The sequence below is a fragment of the Equus przewalskii genome, chromosome 11 (genome assembly GCF_037783145.1).
Source record: "Equus przewalskii isolate Varuska chromosome 11, EquPr2, whole genome shotgun sequence".
Classification (NCBI taxonomy): Eukaryota; Metazoa; Chordata; class Mammalia; order Perissodactyla; family Equidae; genus Equus; species Equus przewalskii.
The window spans coordinates 33,973,434-33,995,248 of NC_091841.1; the positions used below are offsets into that span (position 1 = coordinate 33,973,434).

Here is a 21,815-nt window from a genome sequence, read left to right on the forward strand (position 1 = left end):
CCCCCCCGCCCCCCCGCCAGGGAGCAGCGCTCACTGCCCCCTCTCCCTCAACACAGGGCAGCCACTCAGGCTCTGGCTCCCGCTTCAGCTCCGGGACACTCTGGGACCCTCCAGGACCTCCATGACCCTCCAGCCCCTCTCGTTGTAAGTTTCCCCGGATGGCAGGGCAGTGAGGGAGGCCAGGGCCAGGGTGTGGACTGATGCACCTCCAGGGGGAGGTGGAGGTCCCTGGAGAGAGCTGCCCTGAGCCGGGCCGGAGCGGTGACCCTGGGGCCCCGTCCCCTTTCCCCAGAGCGCCCTGTGGGCCCTTGTTGGCTCTGATCCCTTAGTGGGCTGTTGGGGACAAGGGCAGTAGTTCAGACAGGACCTGGGCACAGGGTGGTCAAGCTCAGAGCCAGACCTGGGGGCTGCCCTGCCCTGTGGGGGAGCTGCTGAGGAGCAAGCCACCTTGCCATGGGGTGGCCCTGGGGCCGCAGGACGAGCAGGGCCAGGCTCCGTTTGTGGGGGTGGAGGTAGGGAAAGGACTGGGATTCTGCTTGAGCCCGCGGCAGGGGTCCCTGGGTCTCCTCCCCGGCTGGGCTCTGAGGCCGGGTCCGCCTCTCAGCTGGCCCCTTCTTCCCAGGGCATGGGGATGCCATCTACATGCTGGTGCGAGAGACTGGGCAGCACAGGTGCATAAGCTGAGTGCCCCCACGCGGCTGCAGGGCTGCGGTGCATGTGGCCTCGCACCAGGCACGGCAGGAACCGCAGCTCCATCTGGCCCGCGGCCCCTCTGTGGGGACAGCTGGCAGAGGCTGGTTGGGGGGGCCCGGGCTACGCCATCCTCTGCCTCGCGGGGCTTCTGGTCCATCCTGCAGAGAGTTCTGGGCGATGCGAGGACAGGCTGGTCTTGCATTTTAACCACGAAAACGCTTTATTGAACTTTAAGAGGGAGGGACCCGGCCTCCCACAGTGTCCTCCAGTCCGTCCCGGAGCAGCAGCTCTCGGGTTCTCCGAGCAGGCCCAGCGCCTTCAGCTCGGCCTGGGGGCTCTACCCCATCACTGCCAGGTGGCCGCTTGGGGCCCAGCGACTGGCTGTCCCTGCCACCTCTGGGGTGGGAGGGTGGGACTGGCCCGCCTGCCCCTGCCACTCCCTCACTGGAGTGGCCTGATGCTCCTAGAGCTGCCTCTAGTCACCGACGTCGCCCTGTGGGGCATGCCCAGGCCCCAGGTGACCACACACTGCTCAGAGAGACCTGGCCCTGCTTTGGCCAGAGACCAGGACAGGCCAGGGACATGGTGGGCTCAGTCACCACTGTCTTCATCCCGGCTGGGGAAGCGCTCATGGCGCCCCTTCCCTCCCAGAGCCCAGGTTCAAGCCAGGCCAGGCCCCTCTATGAGAGGGGGGCACCGTCCTCCAGGACGGCCAGCATGACGACCCGGGGCACGCTGCTGCTGGATGCCGGGCGCCTCAGGGCCATCGCCCTCTCCATCACACTCCCCTCTAGAGGGTCCCAAGCCTCCAGCTTCCTTGTGGACATGGAGATCAGGGGGTGGAGGGGACAGTCAAGGCCCTCGGGGCAGCTCGCTGGGCCCTGCCAGGGCTTCATCTCCACTGTGCCCTTCACCACCCTGAGAGGGGCATCGGCTGCAGGCGTCACAGGGCAGGAAGGGTGTCCTGGGCCCTGTGGCTTGGTCCTCGTCAGGCTGGATGGGGCCTGTCACTGGGGCCCCAGTGGGGATGCAGGGCTGAGCCTGTCCTGTGGCCCTGGGGGTGGCCCAGGCGGGCAGTAAAGGGAGAGACGCCCAGCCTTCCAGCTCAGAGCCCACGGCTGGGGGCCACCTGTCCGCGGCTTCATGATTCCCTGGGAGGTTCGGGAGGGAAGTGAAACGCCGTGGCTGCAGCCGATCCCTAGAGCTGTCCTGGGCCGGGGGCAGGCAGGACAGACCCGGAGCCTCTGGGGCTCTGAGAGAGGTGTGAGCAGCCATGGGCCCCGTGGAGGCCCCCTTATGCTGCAGCTCCTCAGCCTCGGGGACAGCCTGGGTGGGCGAGGGTCCTGGCCGCTCGTGCTCGACGGGTAGGCGGGGAGGGCCAGCCTGGCCTCACTGGGCAGCTTCTCACAGCTGGGAGAGGCGAGGACAGGCCTGGGCTCCGGGGACGCTCGCTCCAGGCCCAGGGGCACGGTGGGGAACTCCTCTGGTTTGGATGAAAGTGAGCAGACTAGGTTAACTTCTGCACCAGGCCATCTGGCCCGCGCAGGGTGGGGCCCTGTGGTGTCCTCGTGGCTCCCCACATGGCCACCCTGGCCTGACAATGAGAACAACCGTCCAGGCTGCTGATGCTGTGTCTGCAGCGTCTGCCCTCATAGCCGGCCTGGCCTGGCTGCTGAAGCTTCTCAGAGCAGAAGAGGAGACGGGGGGAGGCCCTGGGGGCTCCCCACTTTTCACAGCCCCCAGAGGGAGAGTCGGGAGGGGACGGTGCCTGTGAGCCCACCTGGAGAAGGCAGGTCACATTTCATCCTCTGCAGCTCCACCATCAAGGCCTGGAGGTGCCTGAGCATTGCGTTATCCTCCAGGGCCCAGGGCTGCCCAGCCTGTCCTGCAGAAACTCCCGCAGGCCTTCCAGAGGCAGCTTCAGGAGGTGTTCTAGGCAAGGGGATGCGCGTCAGGCCAGGGGCCCACCCTGACTCCAGGTCCCTTGTGTGGACAACTGCTGTGTTCTGCTGGGCGCCACCCCTGCAGGTCCCCCTGTGCCCAGGAGGCACATTCCCGCCACTTCTCAGAGGGTGCCCTGCCCTGACCAGGCCAGAGCAGAGGCCACCACCCCCGGGCACTTAAGCTCGCACAGACTCACTTACTCCTGTGCACCTTGAGCATGGTGTAGGCCATGGCCATGAGCACATGCTCACCCTTCAGGATGTAGGCGTCCCAGAGCTTCAGGGTGAGTGAGAAGGGGGTCTGTGGGGGAGAACAGGCGTGAGGGGGCATCCTGAGCAGAGCCACTGGGGGTTCCAGCATGTGGTGAGAACCCCTTGTGCCTCTGGTCCCCATGTCTGACAAGGTCCCGCAGCTCCTCATCTGTGCGGACTCATCCCGGTGGGGACATGGCTGCTGGACGAAGGTGCTCCCCGCCAGGCCTTGCAGGGACCTAAGGGGCTGGCCTGCACGACTGCTGACCTGGGGGGCAACAGGGATGGCCCCCCACCCAAGGGAACACACCACGAAGGAACAACACTCCGTCTGCAATGTGGGCCCAGAGCTCGTCCACACCCTGGGCTGACCTGGCCTTCCCTCCAGAGCCCAGGTGGAAACAGCCCGGCCCCGGGGCCCGGAGGTGTCCATCCTGGAACAGGCTCTGGGCTCCCCAGGAGGGGTCCTGGCCCCATCTGCCACTCGGCAGGGCCTGGCCTGTCTGGGCTGAGCTCAGCCCTCCCCGACGCCGGGGGCAGGGAGCATCCCGGGACGGGCCCCTGGCAGCCTCACCCGGTCTATGAAGCATTGCAGGAAGCACTTGGCGGTGTAGATGCCGGTGCACATGTGCTCCTCGTCCTAAGGGAGGGCAGAGGGCTCAGGGCCCTCCTGGCGCACAAACCTCCCTATGCGGGGCCTTTGCAGTCGCTCCCGGGGGCTGAGTGGATGCTCCTCCCGAAGCCCCGCTCAGCCCCGGCTGCCCCTGGCCACCGGACGAGCAGGATGAGTCCAAACTCTCTAGGCAGCAGGGGCCTGGCCCCTCCCCAGTCCCCACCCTGGGCCAGCGCCCAGGACGAGGCGGGACGCTCCTACTCCCCAGGTGCTGCTTTAGTTTCGGGAGCCCTTTGGTGAGGACCTGCTCATGGTGGGCCTGGAACCTGAGCAGTTTCGGGAACCCCGGAACGAAGAAGCCTGAGAAGCCCCCGGCCCCGCCAATCAGAGCCGGATCCCAGCGGGGTTGGGCGCTGGCAGGTGCCCCCGCTGAGCCCAAGGCCTCCTCTCGCCCACAGTGACCCCACTTGTGCCCACGGCCTCTGAATGCTGGCTGGACGCCCTCTACCAGAGAGCAGGATGCCCTGAGACCCGGGGTGGCCCAGGAACAAGACCCCCTCATGGAGGCTCACTTGGCTGGCGCCCTGTGCTGGGGGTCAGGCAGATGTCCCCACACCGGCACCCGCCTTGGCTCCCCACTCCCCACAATGGCCACAGTGGGGGCATGGGGGTCCCACGTGGCAGGTGATGGGGTGTGCACGGCCATCTCCTGGGCTCAGGAGTCAGGCTGGGGGCCCGCAGGAGGGGGAGACGCTGCCATCTGGGCTTCGTTTGGCCATGCACCCGGAGGGCGGCTGGGCAGGCGGGCAGATGTGAGGAAAGAGCAGGAGGGACGTAAGAATCATCTGACGAGGACAGAGCCGGGGGCCGTGGCTACAGGACAGAGAGGGCAGCGTGGGGAGGTGGTGCCCTCACCTAGAGGACAGGGTGATGAGGCAGGGGTCCCCGGGCAGCAGCACTGCTGGGGCTGCCAGGACCTCCTGGGCTCTAAGTCACGTCCAGCGGTCCGCAGCGCCCACCTACCATGCATGGCATGCCTCTCGCTGACCATGAGCTGGGCCAGCGCCCAGAAGGCGTCCTCCTCGCCCAGGAACATTAGCAGGACGGCCGCGACCTCGCTCACGCCCTGGCAGTAGCCCACCTCCTACAAGAGCCAGACCGCACGGCAGGATGACCCGAGGCCGCCTCTTCCTCCCTGTGCTCCCATCTCAGCGTCTAGGAGCCCCTGGACAGACCCCTGCCCGGCCCAGGCTCTCAGGGCCCAGAGGGGAGTGGAGGCTCGCGTGGAGCCCCCGAGATGTCGGCGGGGAGAGCCACTGCAGCAGCTCCGGCGCCAGCCCCATGGCAGCCCCGTGCCCGAGCTCTGGGGTGTCCCCCTGGGGTCCGCTTTCTCAGATGAGGGAGAGGTGCCTCCGTGAGGCCCACCAGGGTGACAGGGACCCGCGAGATCTGGAGACCCCGCCACGACTGCCGGCTGGAGCCTGACCGGGCGCAGGATGGCAGCTGGGCCATACCCCACTGTGGGCTGCCTGTGGAGTCGGCTGAGCTGGTGGTTCTTGAGGGAAAGTTCTGGAAAGGGGAGCAGCCGCCCCGGGAGCCGCCTCCCTGTCTGCCTCACTCTTAGGGAGTCGGGTTGATGGGGAACTTCCTCCCTGCTGGTTTCTGATGAATAATGTGGTGGCTTCAGGATCAAATCTCAAGTGTGACGACAACAGCGATGCCCCTGAGGCCCCGCACTGACTGGTGACACAGCCCCACCGAGACGGGCGTCCGGCAGCCCCACTGAGCTCGTGGGCCGGGCAGCGCCGGGGGTGAGGGCCCCCTTCTGGTCCTGGAAGTGGAGTCTGCATCCAGCCCTGTCCGCCTCAGCGTCAGGGGAGAGAGCCCCTCGCTGCGTCTCTGTGACCCTGTGAGCTGGAGGCCTGACACGTGCCTCCTGTCTGGTCACAGACACTCGATTTTAAGAGGCAAGGACAGTGTGGGACCCTGGGCCTGGGGGCGGGATACTCACGGTGTTGTAAACGGAATAGGCTGCGAGCACATGGAACAGGGCTTGCTGCCTAGGAAAGGACGACAGGGGGCGGTGCTGATGCCATCGGGTTCGTTCTGTGACAAACACCGACGACAGAACAGGTGGGGTTAAGAAGTCAGCCAAGAAGCTGACGTCTTCAGGGTGCCTCAGTGTTTAACAACATTTTGGGGTGAAGTCTACACGCGATGAAATGCAGATACCTCAGGGGGACAGTCTGATGAGTTTTTATCTTCATTCTTGATTTTTTAGTTTGTGTACGTCAAAGTTCCGTCTTTCACCATGCAACATTATTTTGTTTGCTTTTTTCACCTCCCTTCTCCTCGGGACCCTCGCGTTCTTCCAGAACCCCTGCATCCCCCCAGGACCTGCATCCCTCACAGGACCCCTGCATCTCTTCTGGGATCCCCATCTCCCCTGGGATTCCCCATGTACCCCCGGGGACCCTGCCTGCCCAGCGGCCTCACTTGATGCCATCGCGGTTCCAGAACATGATATGGTTTCGGAATGTTCGGTTCACATCCTGGTTGATCTGTTTGATGTCCTGAGAAAACAGCCTCGCCTGCTCCTTCATTCTCTGTGGGGGGAACCAGGAGGAGCCGGCATCAGAGACACGAAACACTACCTGCCACCAACTGCACCCTGAGCAGAGCGAGCGCTCCTGGCTGGAACCTGAGTTTTTCCGCAGGAACCTCATCTCTGAAGCCAGGGAGGGTCCCAAGTGCCCACCACGCCCATGAGGCCCACAAGATGCCCAGCAGCCCCGGGGAGGGAACCCCGATGGTCAGCCCGTGGACTCCTCCAAGCCCAGAACCCCAATAGGCAGGTCCAGGCCCCTGACCGCTCCTCCCTGCCCTGCACGGGGGCCCGTCCAGGGTGACAGCGCCTGCCTGGGCTCTGAGCTCACCCCCAGGAGATGGCTCCCCGGAACCTGCTCCCAGGGCGCTGGCCGCTCAGGGCCCTTGGGAGGCAGGAGGGCGGCTCGGCCTTGGCTCCCTGACACCCGCCTGAGTTCTGCAGCTGGACAGTGAGACGAGGTCACTCTCTCTGCACCCTCCACCTTCACCCGCTAGCTAATTCTGTTCACCACACAGGGATCCAGCACCAGCCCACCTGGCCAACCCCCAGGGCACTGGGTGACTAGAGGGCTGCGGGGGCTCCAGGCCCATCTGTGGCACCCGCTCCCGTCGCCCTGATCTTAAAACCGCCCGGGGGCGCGTAGCCCCATGGCCCTGACACCCCCACTTTCGGCCCCCTGGTTGCGGAGGCAGAGAAGCATCCTTGGGGTTCCATGCAGGCCTCCCTGAGCCGCGTGTTTCCCACTTTAAAGCTCCTTGTGCTCAAGTGGAGGGAACGCTTGGCCTCTGCATCTCCCCCTGGACCCACCGACTTTCTACATCAGTTACTCATTCTGACTCGTAGGTGTCTGCAGAATGTCTTGAGTTTCTGTCTGTGATCAGATCACCTGCAAGCGAAGGTCATTTTGTTTCTTCTTCATCTGTGTGATGGTTTTTTTTATTTTCTTGTCTGACTGTATGAGTTAAAACTGCCAGAGCAATTCTGAATCAGTGGTGACAGCAGATGGCTCCGGTTCGTTCTTCTGATGTGGATGGAAATGGCTCCAGCATTTCCGGCCCCTCAGAATATTTGCTGTTGGTTTTTCTTCAACAATTTCAGAAATACTCGGTTTATTTCTATTCTTCTATTTCTCATGATTTTTACCAACGGGGAAGTGGCTGCTGAATTGTATTCACTGGCTTTCTGAATCCGCTGATGTCATGGATGACTTTCCCCTTTTACGTGTCCACGTGCGGTTTGGTCCCCACGGGCTGGCTCTGGAAGGCACTGTCCTGGGTCATGGGGTCATTCCTTTAAGATCCTGTACGTCTCCCCTGCGAGGATCATATCTAGACTCGTGCATCCACGGCGAGTGTGCGATGGACGGAAGGTCTTCCCCGGGCACTCTGCACGAGGCTCTGAAGTGGGGCCGAAGCGTCACGAAGATGGAGCGTCCCCTTCGCCCGACCTGAGCCCGGGCCGAGGAGCCGCGTCCACTGTACTGGGAGCAGCGGCCTCCGGACGGCGCTCTTGGCTCGGCTCCGCTTCTCCTTCACCTCAGGCTTCTCTCCTCCCTCCACACGGGCCAATGCTGCCGGGAAATCCTCTGTTCAAAGGCCGCCCCGAGCCGGGCACGGCCTCCCTGTAGTTCTCTGAGCCCGTCCTGCCTGCGGCCAGGCCCGCTTCCCTGAACGCCCCGCACCCTCCCCTCTCTCCCTTACTCAGGCCCGGGAGAAGTTTAGCTGTAAAACTGGTTTTTCAAAGGACCAGTTCCTGGTTTTATTTATCTTTTCTACATCTTTTGGGCTTCTATTTCATTTTGCAATTTTAAACTCCTTCTTTATTCTTTTTCTAATTTTTTTCTAATTTTAAAGTTGAATACATAGTTCTTTAATGTTAGTCTTTTAGAAAATAAAACACTGTTTTGGGGGGCTTCTCATGGTCTGTTACATAATGTCATCCCAGTTTTGACGTCCTTGGGTCTAAAGTTTTGGTGCTATGGTGAACAGGACATTTTTCTTAGAACATTTACACAGTAGCTGGTCAATAAGACGATGGTTTCCCTGATGTCCATGGCACACTGTGTAATACAAACTATAACCATGTGTGCTGTGCGGAGTAACCACCTGCTCCTTCAGTCCCCTCTCCTGTGGCCGACTGGGCTCTCGGCTGAGTCCCTGGTGTCTCTACACACGGGCAGCGGCAGCTGTGGGGCAGTTTGTCTGGGTTTTCACCCGAATACGGCTGCATCTGGCGGGCTCCTGGTCACGAGTTCAGAAGCGGACTCGGCTGTCAGGGGCTCGGGGGAGTCTGGGCAGCTGTGCAGGGAGCCTGGGGGCCCGGATGTGGGAGCAGGTGGGTGCGATGTCAGTGCTGCCCCTCCGCTCCTGGGAAGGAGCTGGCCTGGCCTCGCCTCACCCTGCACGGGGCGGTGGGAGGGGTCTGGGCTCAGCCCCCGCTGGAACAGGACTCCACAGCCAAACTCATCCCGCCTCTTCTCTCCACACCTCCTTCCCCGTCTCCTGCGGGACCACAGGGACACACTGCCTGCTTGACAACTACAGCCTCCTCTCGTCCTGGTCTGTGGGGCCCTTGGAGGGTCTCACGATTGAGCACGATGCTGGCTGTTGTTCCACAGTCGTCAGCGGATGCACACGTGTGGACATATTCACCACATAATTCCCGGCTGCTTGCTGAACTGTGACCCCATCACACCCCCTCGGGCTGCATCTCCTCTTGTCCAGGCTTTGCTGGGCCGGTCCCACTCGGTCTGGGTGCATCGCTGCCTTGCATCATCAAGTGTGCACAGAGCCCCCTCCCTGGGCCATGTGACCTGGGGGACCCTTGGGTGGAGACAGGGCTGAGCCGTGGGAACCAGCCAGGTGCCGGGTCCCCGCTGGGGGGACAGGAAAAGACCAGTTCCTGGTCCCATTAAGTTTTTCCTTTCTACCCAATGGCACTCCTGTCTGTGATTTCCGTGGGTTTGGTTGCTTTCCTCATTTTGTGGGTCCTGTGGGTGTGCTTCCTTGCTCTTTCCCTGGTTTCTGTCCTTTGCTGTGTGACTGTCACCTACTCAGGGCTGTGGGCCGTAGTTGGATTCATGTGGCGTCTGTCTGTCTCTGGCTCCAGTGTCTGCACTGGGTCAAGCTGAAGGTAATGGAGGCCCAGGCAGCTGAAGGACAGGCAGGGCCTTCCCGGTGGGAGTGTCCAGGGCCCGTGAGTCCAGTACGGGCCAGGAAAGAGCTGAGGCCAGGTGAGAGGGTCCCATGGCGCATGACCACCCGCCGGCTCCCCCAGCTCCTGAAAGGCCGGGCCTGTGGGCGCTGCCTCTGCCGAGTGTGGAAGGGCCGTACCTCGTATTTGCCTTTATTCTCCACCTTCACCTTCTCCAGGTCCAACAGCAGCGACCACACTCGACCCCGCACCTGCGGGGGGATCCCCTTAAAGACCCGTTTGTGCATCTACGGGAAGCAGAAAGCTCTGGTGACCAGGCCGCAGGGCGACCCCGCGCACGAGATGGAGTGGGAGGCATCTGGAAGATTCTGGCCTCTGGCTCCGTGGTTCTGTGACCAGGACCCAGGCACAGAAAGGGTTACGGAGGGTCTGGGCAACAACTGACATGGTCCCTCAAACGTCTTTCAGACAAGAGGCAGCTCTGTGCTCTGCTTTGCAGAAGCTGATGTCCCCGTTTGGCAGACGTTGCTGTCTCGCAGAGACACTCACGTATTTGCAGCAAGACCCCTGCCAACGGTTCAGCACCAAGCGTCCTACAGCCACTTTCTCTCATTAACGTCTTAAATTCTCCCGCTGGGAGGGCCAAGCAGCCGCTTTTGGAGCAGGCGATGCAGCAGGAGCGAGTTTACCTGCTCCACACACCCTAAACGGCCACAGTTGTTACAAATAAACCTGTTCTCCTCCGCTCTTGTGTATAACGTCTCCACCGGCACCGAGCTCGGGGAGACGCCGCTCTGGGAGTCCCCGCTGTTCTCCAGCGCTCGTGCAAGCGAGAAACCTTTCTCCCCTACTTCTGCTTTGGTGGGCTTTTCGGCTCCGCACTCACCAAGAGACAAACCCACTGAGTTCGGTCACAGTTTCTCGGGAGACGGTGGGTCTACCTAGACCTGGGCCCCGTCTCCCACAGCTAGGAGTGGACGAGGCCTCAGGGGATGAGGTGGACAGCGGTCCCGGCTTATCCCTCCCTACGGGGCCCTGCCCTGGGGTGGCCTTGGCTCTGGCCTCAGATTCTCTCCAGGTGAGGTGACCCTGTGGGGTGGGCAGGGAGGCTGTGGGCTGCCCTAGGGACACAGGCCCGTGGTCCTTTGGGCTCAGGCAGGGTGCAGCCTGCCAAGCGCTCAGGTCCTACCTTCTTGCTGCCCTGGTACTGCCCCCAGTCCCTCAGCATCTTCAGCCACTTGTCGGCTCGCCTGATGTCTCAGCGTTTGTGCTGGAAAATGAGAAATGGTGGTGAGAGCCCAGCTGCCCGCTTCCTAGAGGGGCCCTAGTGCATCAGGTCACATCAGGTGCCCTGACATGAGGAACTCAAAGGGGCCGGAAAAGGCGCCGACCCTCTCCCACAGACCCCTGGGCCTGCCCCGGTCCCAGCCTCAAGGTGGGGTCCTGGCGGCTGGCAGGCAGTGATCCCTGAGCTGTGTGTGTGTTTCTGAGACAGGTGGGTTCAGTAAACCACGTCCCCTCAGGACAGCTCTGGGGTCGGGGATGGCAGGAACCGCAGCCCTACACCCACGGCCGCCTCCCGCCTGTGCAGCAAGGACAGGCTCTTACCTTCGCCTCCTGGGTGGTGAGGCTGGGCAGCTCCTCCTCAATGGAAGGCAAGAGAAGCAGAGCCCTGAGGCCCTGCACCAGGCCAGGGGCCATAGAAGGACAGGGTCCGCCCCCAGCCCCCAAGTCTGGGCCCTGGATTCTGCGGAGGGAGGGCTGACCTAGGAGGGAGCCCGGACACAGGGCAGAGGAGGGCAGGGCGGCCAGGTGCCTGTGGCTGGAGGCAGTGCCCTCCTCCGGTGCCTGAGAAGGGCCGGTGCTGGCGTGGGGGGTGGGCTGCGCCCAGACAGCAGCCCCACAGGAGGTGACCTGCCATTGTCCTGGAGTCGGGTTGCCCTGAGAACCATCCAACGTGCCAGGGTGCCCCCTGTGGCCATCCTACTGAGGTCCGCACGCCCCCCGCAGGGTCTGCCTGTCCAGCGTCCAGCTGCTTCTCCCTGCCCCTGGCCGCCCACCCTCCTATCCCTGACGTCACCCGTTTCTTGTCGTCACTTCAGCTACTCGGGCCCATCTTTTAATGCTTGTGCTGTCAGAACCTCTGAGCAGGACCCGCCCCTGATGGGTCCAAACGGCTGCTTGTCCACTGGGTGATGGGCAGTGACTGAGGCCCGTGGGCAGCCAGATTGGCCCCACACCATGTCTGCAGCCTCCGTCCCTACCAGGCGGCTCACCACATGGCCTGCTGAGCCCTCCACCTTCATCTGCACTCCCACGGTGCCTCCTCCTCATCCCCCCTCACAACGCCTCCTCCCCTCCTCCCTCCTCCTCCAGGCTGCTCCTCCACTCCATGCTCCACACCCTCCCTCCCCTCCCCTCCTGATCATGGCACCTCTGCCTCATCCTCCCTCCTCCTCCAGGCTGCTCCTCCACTCCCTATGCTCCACACCCTCCCTCCCCTCCCATCCTGATCACAGTGCCTCCACCTCATCCTCCCTCCTCCTCCAGGCTGCCCCTCCACTCCATGCTCCACACCCTCCCTCCCCTCCTCTCCTGATCAGGCACCTCCTCGCTGGCTTCTCCCCTGCAGGTCTGACTGGTGGTGTCTCCAGAGAGCACCGCAGAGAACTCGGGGCTGACAGAGGCCCTGGCTCAGGCGTCTCAGGTGAGTCCCTCCCCCAGGCCTCGCCCTGCTCTGGACTGTCCTCCCCCAGAGAGGAGGCCCCATCCCAGGAGCTCACCACCTTCGGTCCTGCCCCAGGCTGGCTCCGTCCAGGGGCACATGCCCCACCCAGTCCCATCTCCCTCCAGTCTCCTCTCCTCTCTCGCCACCAAGGCCCAGCCTCCATCCCCAATCTCCTCCCAGCCCCAGACAGGGGTTCAGGCCATCTTCAGCTGCCTTCCAACTCCGCCTGCCTCTGTCCCCTTCCCATGAGGTTCCCAGGCCAGGTCCTGTCTGAACGCGCCCCCTGCCTATCCTGTCAATGCCAGAGGCCACATCCCTCACTGCCCCTTGTGCCTGTGCCCATGTGGATGCTACACTAGAACCACGTGTGCCCTTGGGGACCTGATGGACAACATCCCACTGGTGGGACTGGGTGCCCCTCACTCTGTGGCCACACCCTGTGGAGCCACTGCTGGCCAGGCTGGACGTGCCCTCTGACTGTGGGCGCTGGACACCATCACGCCCTCCCTCATGCAGGCGTGGAGGCCACACTGCTGAGTGTCCCAGCCCGGCCAGGGCCCTGCTCCACCCCTGCCCAACCTGAGGCCCCTTCTGGTCTCTCAGCTGGAGCCGACTGTAGACCCTGGACTGCAGTGGGCACCAGGGGACGAGGCTCTGAGCTGGGGAGACGGGTCCTGCCTCCAGAGAGGTGTTTCCACCAACAGAAACCATCCCTGAGATGAAAAGAGCGGGCGTCCAGGTGACTCACTGCAGGAAACCGAGGCGGTCGGTGACCTTGGAAAGGGGGAGCTCGGGGTCTTCCTGCGGATCCACTGGAACCCCTGCCTGGCGTCCCTGCAACCCAGAGGGGGCAACGTGGTGAGGGCGCGCCAGAGCCAGGGACCAGGGGCAGGAGGGCACAGGGCGGCTCCTCCCTCCCCTGTCCTGAGGGAGCTCTGGAACCTGCGACAATGGGCACAGACTGAGGGATGAGGACGCACCTTCCCGAACGGGAGCAGCCTGACAGCCTCCCCTGCTCCTGCTGTGTGATCCAACCTGGGGCCCACCTGCTCCTGGAGCTGTGATCCTCATCTGGGACATGACTGTTCCCGCTGTGTGATCTCAACTGGGCCCCACCTGCTCCCGCTGTGTGATCCCACCTGGGCCCCATCTGCTCCTGGAACTGTGATCCTCATCTGGGACATGACTGTTCCCGCTGTGTGATCCCACCTGGGCCCCACCTGCTCCTGCAGTGTGATCCCAACCTGGGCCCCACCGGCTCCTGGAGCTATGATCCTTATCTAGGATATCAGTGCTCCTGCAGTGTGATCCCACCTGGGCCCCACCTGCTCCCGCTGCGTGATCCCCACCTGGGCCTCACCTGCTCCTGCCGGCCATGGTCTGCCCCCCAGGCTGTACCTGCTCCTAGAGCTAGGATCTCCTCCTGGGCCTCACCTGATCATACTGGGCAATTATTTTTGCTCTTTCCAGGGCCAGCAGGGTCTCCAGGTCTTCCTTCATGTCTAATATGCAAGACAAAAAAATCCAAATGTAGCACTGCACTCAGAGCTTCAGAGAGCAAACCTGTGTGCCCCACTGCCAGCCCCCCGGTCTGTCTGATCAGAGAGCGGGCAAACCCGCAGGCAGGGCGGGCAGCATCCGGCTTGGCGGAGCACAGGTTCACACTCACACTTTCTTGCACTCCCGCTTAGGGGCTACCCTCCCAGCCCCCTGGGACTTCTGTCCTCGTGAGATCAGAGTTCTCTTCAGCTTATGAGGAGGGAGAAGGTGGACCCAGGTGCTCAGATGACCTGCTGACCGGCAGCGCGGTGTGCGCGCTCCGGGCCCAGGGTGGCACTGAGCAAAGGGGCGTGCGGCTGCCGGCCAATGATTCCCGCAGGCGCACTGGGAATCCGACTGTGCTCTGAGACACCAAAAGCACGAGCAACACAAGAGCAGATGAGTCAACGGGACGCCAGCAACACGCAAACTGCTGTGCTTCAGACGACACCATCGAGGAGTGCAGAGACGGCCCGCACGAGGAACGAAGATGTCTGCCAATCACCTGTCTGATCAGGGCCTGCTGTGCAGAATATAGAAAACTCCCCAACAAATGACAAATAGCCCAATTCGAAAGAGGACAAAGGTCGGAGGGACATTTCTCCAACGTGATGTACAAACGGCCGACAAGCCCGTGAGGAGGTGCTCAATGGCACTGGCCCCCAGGGAAATGCAGACGGAAACCATGAGACCCCACTTCCCGCCCACTGGACCGGCTCTCACCAACAGATGGACAGAAGGAGTGTTGGGGGGGGGGAGGAACTGGAGCCTCCGCGTTGCTGGTGGGAATGTCAAATGGTGCAGCTGCTGCGGAAACCGGTTTCGTGGTTCCTCAGAAGTTACACGTAGAGTTACCATGTGACCCAGCAAGTCCACGCTCGTCAGAGTTGTAAGGCATTATCTGAAAAAGGCTTAACAGAAACATCTCAAAAGCCATAAAATGTCAGCTTTTGACCCAGCAATCTGATGTCCAGGACGCCGCTGGGGAGACTGTCCAAAAGAGGGCAAAAGGACATCATTTTGGCTTTGTGTTTTGTGTCTACAGAAAGCCCATTGCTACCTGTTATTTGCTCCATCTTTTTGAAAAAGATGGAAATTACATGAAGCCCATGTTGGGACACTAAAATCTGGTGTATCTCCTGAGGTTGGCATTCTTATCTCTCATAGTCTATCAATTTATATTCATCAAAGCACAATACTAAAAGAGAGCCAAACTGGAATATAATTTAAACGGCTGTTGATGGTTTCCTCTGTGTGCAGATGATTTTTAGTTTGGTGTAGACCCACTTGTCTATTTTTGCCTTTGTTACTTTTGCTTTTGGTGTCAAATCCAAGGAATCATTATGAAAACCAATGTCATGAAGGCAAGGATGCCCACGCTCTCCAGTCCTGTTCAGCTTAGTACTGGAAGTCCAAGCCAGAACAATTAAGCAAGAAAAAGAAATGAAAGGCACCCAAAGTGAAAGGAAGAAGTAAAACTATCTGTTTGCGGATGACATGATCTTATATGTAGAAGACCCTAAAGACTCCACAAAAAAACTGTTAGATCTAATAAACAAATTCACTAAAGCAGCAGGATACAAAATCAACATATAAAAATCTGTTGCCTCTCTGTACACCAACAGCAAACCATCTGAAAAGGCAATTAAGAAAATAATCCCATTTACAATAGCATCAAAAGGAATAAAATACCTAGGAAGACACTTAACCAAGGAAATGAAATACTTGTACACTGACAACTATAAGATGCAGACGCCACAGAGGCCACCGCTTCCCAGCCCCGGCCTGCGCCAAGGCGATGTGAGGACCCACCGGAGAACACCTGTGCAGACGCCATGACCCCTCCCGTCACTTCAGATTCTCTGTCACCTGAAAAGTTGGGAGTGCCAGTTAAAACCACAGGAATGCCTGCCCCTGGCCTCAGAGCTGTGAGGTGCACAGCGGTTGGAAGCCATGTAGGCCATGTTTGAGTAACGAGGAAGGTCAGGAGGGAGAACTCTCAGGCATTTCCTATTCAAGGTCTACAGCTCTTTGAGGTCATAGGTATTGGAGGTCATCTCAAAGTGCTGAGCAGCATCACCTTACTGGGTACGTCATTTCTACAGAGGTTCAAGGCAATAGGTACAGAGCTTCACAGCAAGTGTCCAGAGCAGGATAAGAGTAATGCTGTCAGCTGGGTTTGCAGGATGGCTCTAAACCGGGAGCCCAAACCTAAAGGCACCAGCTGGACAGATCAAGACAGTGGATGGTTAGGTGAAACATGCTTGCTCTCTAATCTTGTGTAATTGGGTTTCTACTTCCCCAGCATTTACCCGTGTGCACCAGGAGGTGTTCACCACTGCACAGACGCCTCCTGCTCAGGAGATCATCAAGGGCTATATGATTACCCAAAACTACCTTGACCAACGACTTAAGTGACTGTTGCTGAGCTGAAACTGCTTTGGCTTTGGAGTCAGCCAACTCGTTCAGTGTCAGGGAGAGATTCCTGGTCATTTGTTCATTGGCACTCACTCCAACGCATGGGAAGAAAGCTCTTGCCACAGAGGGAAACCGAGTCACGTACACCTCCTGGGAGTTCTTGTTTAGAGCGACTATGGAGATTCAAGGGGAAAGACCTATGAGAGCTCTCTGTTTGGTTATGCAGAGAGAACAGAACAGTGACTATGGCGGGGCACACTGTCCTTGTAATCTCCAGCTGTCAAGGCAATGGGTTGCCCAAGCCTGAAACGTCCACAGTTGAAGGTATAATCGGGGGTGTACATAAGGCTTCTGCGTAAGTGGGGGTATCTATGGACTCATTCATTGGTACAGAGGTGTTAACATTATCTAACCAAGGTTCAGACATTATGTTGTTACACACTGGAAGGCTACTTAAATATATGGGTATATCAAGAAATTTACAGAGGGCCTGCCTGATTTACAATGACGGCCCCACAGAATTTTTCATACAAATATTTGGGAGGCCTTGTTTTCCCCTCACAAGGCAGGGTCAAATTAAAGCAAGGAACAAGTTTAGGCAGGCTTAGCACTCTCAGTCAGTAAAATGGACCAGCAGCTCAATTTAGACAAACAACCGCATCTGGAACCCCAGTGAAATTGCTTACAGGGTGAACTGGGGTCATTACTGTCTTGGACAGACCGAGGTTTCTGATGGCAAATCCAGCAATCGAAGAGGTTCCCTCTTTCGCAAGGGATTGGAAAAATGCAGACAAGGGCATTGTCCTTCCAGGAAGGAGGGGGAGAAAATAAAGTAAGAAACAACAGTGGGAAGAGGGTGTACAGGCCTGGTCTGGTCAGCTGGGGGAAGCCATTGCCTCAGGTGTCGGCTGCTTCTCTTCCTAGTCAATTTGATTTGAGGTCCCCAGTGTTTGTACAGGACTGGATGTCAGGAGGAGCCTTCTTCAGCTGTGAGATGTGCACCCAAGGCTCGAGTCCCTGAAGTCTGGCTGCCATCTGGTAGTGAGCAGGACCTGGCATAGTACCCTCCAAGGAGATCTCAAGGGCAGCAAAATTGGAAATGTTAGTTTGTGGAGTTGCAGCAAGACACTTAAGAAAACTAGAAGAATTTAGGATCCAGTCCAGCTTACACATATATAACAAAACCTCAAAGACAATTAATAGGACTAGAATTTAATACCTAAGAAGGTACAAACGTAATTTCTCTCTACGATTACCCCCAATTTTATTAAACATAATCATAGTTAAAACTAATTTGTTTGTATTAAACTTGTTCTGATAACTGCAGCTAGAAAGGGTGATTGACCATACAAGCTCCTTTTTTTTTGTTTGTTTTTTTAAGATTGCTTTGCTGAAAGCTTGTAAGCAAGGTACTAGGCTGATTTTTCTAGACAATCCTTAAAGCTATGTGGTTATTTTTGAGTCTATGTACCTCTCTCTTGAACATGAAAATGTGGTCAAAGCCTTGATAATATTAGCCAATACTTCCAATTGTGTCCTGTGATAAGGAGAACAGATTCTCAATGATTTTATGCAAATATATATTTGTCATGAAAAGAATACTTAAGAGTGTCCAAGTGCTGGAAGGATCAGGTAGGGAGAAAAAGATAAATGTTTCAACCTCTGTTGCAAAGATACACTTTGCCAAATTGCTGTAAGTTACACATAGCCTAAAGGGGAGGAAAAAGGGGTCCTTTACATCTGGAAAACAAAACGTTACAGCAATCAGCCCTCCACTCGAGTTCCAGAAATTTCCACACAGTTCAGTGTTATGATCTTAAAGTTATCAAAACCTGTATTCCAGAGTACTTATTAAAGACTTTCCCGTGAATCTCTTTGAAGATGAAACATCTGTAAAAGTATCAGAGGAAAACAGTAACTGTCTGTAAATGGCAAAAGACTTTTTTTTCCTTTTTTTTGTGTGAGGAAGCTTGTTGCTGAGCTAATATCTGTGCCCATCTTCCTCTATTTTGTATGTGGGACACTGTCTCAGTGTGGATTGATGAGCAGTACGTAGGTCCGCGCCCAGGATCCGAACTTGCAAACCTCGGGCCACCAAAGTGGAGCACGCAAACTTAACCACTCAGCCACAGGGCCAGCCCCAACAAAAGACTATTTTAAAAAGGCAATGGGTAAATGCACTTGACAAGGAAATCTGGGTATTTTTGTGGCATACGCTTTTAGATAGTAACTAGAATTACAAGTGATAACGTTATATCTATTTGACCCAAGTTAAATGAAAGATTTCAAAGGCAAATACAAAAGGTTAAATAGTTGTAAGCCAAACTGAGCTCTTTTAATATTAAGAAGAAGTTGTTTTCCTAAGTAATTAAAAACTTGATAAAAAAAAACAGGAAATTCTCTTAATAAAACACAAAATCTCTGTTTTCTAGGCATATTATTTAAAAGGTAAAAAAGCTTTCAAAATCTTATCAAAAGTAGGCCAATAGCCCAAGAAAACTTTGTCCTTTTAATAAAAAAGAAAGATGAATTTTAACTTTGTATCAGGTTACTTTCAATGTAGCCAATCCTAACCATGCATACAATTCCTTCCCCAAGATTCCTTTCCACAAACCTACAACTTTTTAAAGAAACATTCAGATTTTGTCCTTTGTTTTCTCTCAACAAAAATACATTTCCATTCCTCATACCTTTTCTTAGCAAAAACATACATCCTACTTTCCTTCTTACAGAGTCGTCTCTTGTTATTTCTAGTAGCTTCAAACAATTGTGAATAGTCTGTTACTAGAAAATTTATAAATATATTTCATAATTCCTAGAAGTACATTTTTCTCATGGTAAAATTTCCCATGTGGCACAAAACATGTTTGCCAACAGGCCCAAACATCTTTAGTTTTCCTGCAATTAGAAGCCAAAAGCAGACAGACCTATTTTTAATAATATTTCACTGTTTTATCTTATTTGGAAATGATCTAGATGTTTAACTACTGCCCATCATGTAGTTTAACTTAGCAAAACTCTAAAGTTTCAAGTTACCAAAAAGATTTGGGGAAGCTGTTTTCAAGTACACGATGGTAACTCTTGAAGACATACCTGTTTTAATTAAACCAAGGTTAAATTAGCTTTATTTACCAAAGATTATCCCAGATCATCTGAACTTGAAACACGTTTGAGTTAGTTTATTATATTTTGGAGAGTTTTGTGAATACCCAATTCATATGAATGCTTGACTTCCTTTAAGGCAATTAAATAAAGCTCTTTTACAAATTAATTTTGGCAATACCATCCAGAGGTGATACACAACCTATCTATAGCATATGCACATAGACATACATAGCATGCAGATAGCCACAGAGATCTCACAGCTTTTATTAGAAAACTTTAGCTATGTCTCAGGTAAAATAACATAAAACTCAAAAGAATAGTTGGATCCAAACTGAGTTTCTGGCATACAGATTAAGTTAAGATTACCTGCTGAGACAGTCGGGTTTTTTCCCCTAAAGATTTTTATTTGAATGCTGTCAAATTCTAGAATTATTTCTCCCTTTTGAGCAGGATGGGTAACTCACCAAGAAGCATCAGCACACAGACAGAAAAAGAAGGCAAATTTTCTCCTAGGAGTTTTGGGATTTATTTGTCTATTATCAAAAGTCTAGGGTAATTTCTATTTAAATTTTCCTTATAGTTGTTTATTTTCTCCAGTTAATTTAGAGATAGCAATCAGGGGTTTAGCATTTGAATCCTCAGAGAGTCTTATTTTAAAGGGGCAGGTTTTTGCGGAAGGGAAGAGAGGAAGATAGTGCCGGGGGTGGGGCCTGAGCACATGATGGCCACCACACATCCAGAGACAAAGAAGAAGCGGGAGGGGAAAAAAGAGGTCTCAGAAGTCATTTTGCCTTCTTTCAACTGTTTGTTCACCTCAGGTAATTTAAAACTTGTGTTCTGCAAAGAGGCAATTTTGGAGTCTTAAATATCTCTGGAAGCCTTTAGATGCCAATTAAAACAGGCATACCATTCAGTCTGTTTTATTTTAGAGCCATGGCTTTCTGATTTAGTCCTGAGAAAAGCAAGTTTGGGGAGATCAAAAGTTCCCCTTAATGGCCAATGGTGTTCTAAATCAGTCTGTTAAATCAGTTCATTTAGTCAAAAATGCACATGCAGAGGGAATACAGTTTTTAAACACAAAACAGCCCAGGGACTCTAAAGGAGGGCTGCCCTTAGAGCATTCAGATGACTGGGATCCTACTTCTCAAAATTTTCCAAGACCAAAAGAAAATTCCCAGCTAGCCTGATTCCAAAAGGAACCTAGCCTTTCAGTGCACTACCAAAAGGAAAATAACTGAGTACGTACCAAGGAGGAAGCATGATGCCAAGGACGAAGCCTTGAACCAGAAAGGACAGAGCCTTTCACAATCCCAGATAAAGTTGGAGTGCTCAAAACACACGCAGAGCGGAGCTGGGACTCTGAGGAGACTGACCAAGCTGGAACTCACAGTCAGCAGCTCGCAGACGCAATGAGCACGGGGCCTCAGTGCCAGTCTCGCACTCGCTTCTGGGGTCGCTGTCTCTCGGGGGTTGCCTCCTTCAGATCCCACTTCCAACACCACTTAACATCAACTTTAAATAAAACAGCCAGTTACCTTACCAGCAAAATGAGGTTATTTGAGAATAGCCAGAGGAATTGCAATTCAGGAGAAGCAAGCCATGGCAAAAACCATAGGCAACGTCCAGAGAACAAAGGCGGGGTTCTTTTACAGGGAGAAAGGGGAGTTGGGAGGGGCTGTTCTAAATGAAAGCTCATTGGGGGGAGTAAGAATTGAGCAGGGTGACAGCTCCTCACTGGCTGAGCTGCAGCGTTTTCCACTGGCTGAGCTTGTCACTGGGCAAGAAGAAATTCTTCCTTCCCCCTCCTGGGGCAGCAAAGTGGTAGCTAACTTCCTGTCTGAGATGCCAGGCACGGCTCCTCCTGGTCAGCGACCAAGGATGCGTGGTAGGGCCGAGAACTCCCTCTCCAGACCTTCCCAACTCCAATTTTACTCGACGTTTCCTTTATTAATGTTCACAAGAAAAACAAACCTGACCTGACTGACATTTTTATTACATTGTATGACATTTGTATGACACTGCCCCAGTGAGAATAAACATGGTTTTCAAGCACAAAAAGTCTTCACCAAAATCAGCCACATGCAGGACCAAAGAGCAAGTCTCAACAAACGTTGAAGGTCTGAAATCACAGAGAGTCTGTCCCTTGAGCACAGTGGGTTTAAGCTAGAAACTAATTTTTTTTAAATGCCTATTAAAAAGGATTAAAAACTAAATAGTCCATTGGTCAAAGCAGGGATCACAATAGAAATTAGAAAATATTTTGAACTTAATGTTAAAGAAAAAAATCACAAATCTAAACTTGTAGGAAGCAGCTGAAAAGGCATTTTTCTCATCTTAGATGTATACATGGGAACAGGAAAAAATCAGTGATCTACGCATGCAACTCAAGAGCTGACAGTAAGAAGAAGTTAAGCCCCCTTAAATTAGAAGAAAATACAAAATAAAGAACAGAAACTAGTGAAAGAGAAAAAAAAATACAGTATTGAGGATCAATGAAGCCAACAGTTCTTTGCAAAGACTAATAAAATTGATAGGGTTGTTGAAGAAAAAAAAGAGAGAGGCTATAAATAACTAACATCAGGAATGGAAAAGGAGAAATCACTACAGATCCTATGGACACTAAAAAAGAAACAGGATATCATGCAAAACTTTATGCCAAAACTTTGAAAATATAGTGCAAACTGACAAACATCTAGAAAAACACAACTTACAAAATAGAAAAGTCTGAACAGTTCTAGAACTACAAAAGAAATAGAATACAGG

The 21,815-nt window shown here is 55.2% G+C and overlaps 1 protein-coding gene across 36 annotated transcripts in view; it reads right to left on the reverse strand.

Moving 5' to 3' along the window:
- Positions 1–889: 889 nt before the first annotated feature.
- LOC103561329 (USP6 N-terminal-like protein) overlaps positions 890–21,815 on the reverse strand; it is a 30,054-nt gene continuing 9,128 nt past the window's right edge. For 3 of the 36 annotated variants that reach the window (XM_070565961.1, XM_070565958.1, XM_070565960.1), the window contains exons 2-12: positions 13,425–13,492; positions 12,739–12,824; positions 10,452–10,532; positions 9,442–9,549; positions 5,998–6,107; positions 5,513–5,561; positions 4,525–4,645; positions 3,463–3,528; positions 2,889–2,937; positions 2,474–2,625; positions 890–2,176 (exon numbers count right to left, since the gene is read on the reverse strand). In XM_070565961.1, coding sequence (XP_070422062.1) covers positions 1,701–2,176; positions 2,474–2,625; positions 2,889–2,937; positions 3,463–3,528; positions 4,525–4,645; positions 5,513–5,561; positions 5,998–6,107; positions 9,442–9,549; positions 10,452–10,490 — 1,170 coding nt within the window. In that variant the 5' untranslated portion in view covers positions 10,491–10,532; positions 12,739–12,824; positions 13,425–13,492 and the 3' untranslated portion in view covers positions 890–1,700. Of the gene's footprint in view, positions 2,177–2,473; positions 2,626–2,833; positions 2,938–3,462; positions 3,529–4,524; positions 4,646–5,512; positions 5,562–5,997; positions 6,108–9,441; positions 9,550–10,451; positions 10,533–10,870; positions 11,010–12,738; positions 12,825–13,424; positions 17,025–20,298; positions 20,690–21,815 lie in introns of those variants that run through there. The other 33 variants (XM_070565963.1, XM_070565966.1, XM_070565964.1 and 30 more) reach the window with 30 other exon arrangements.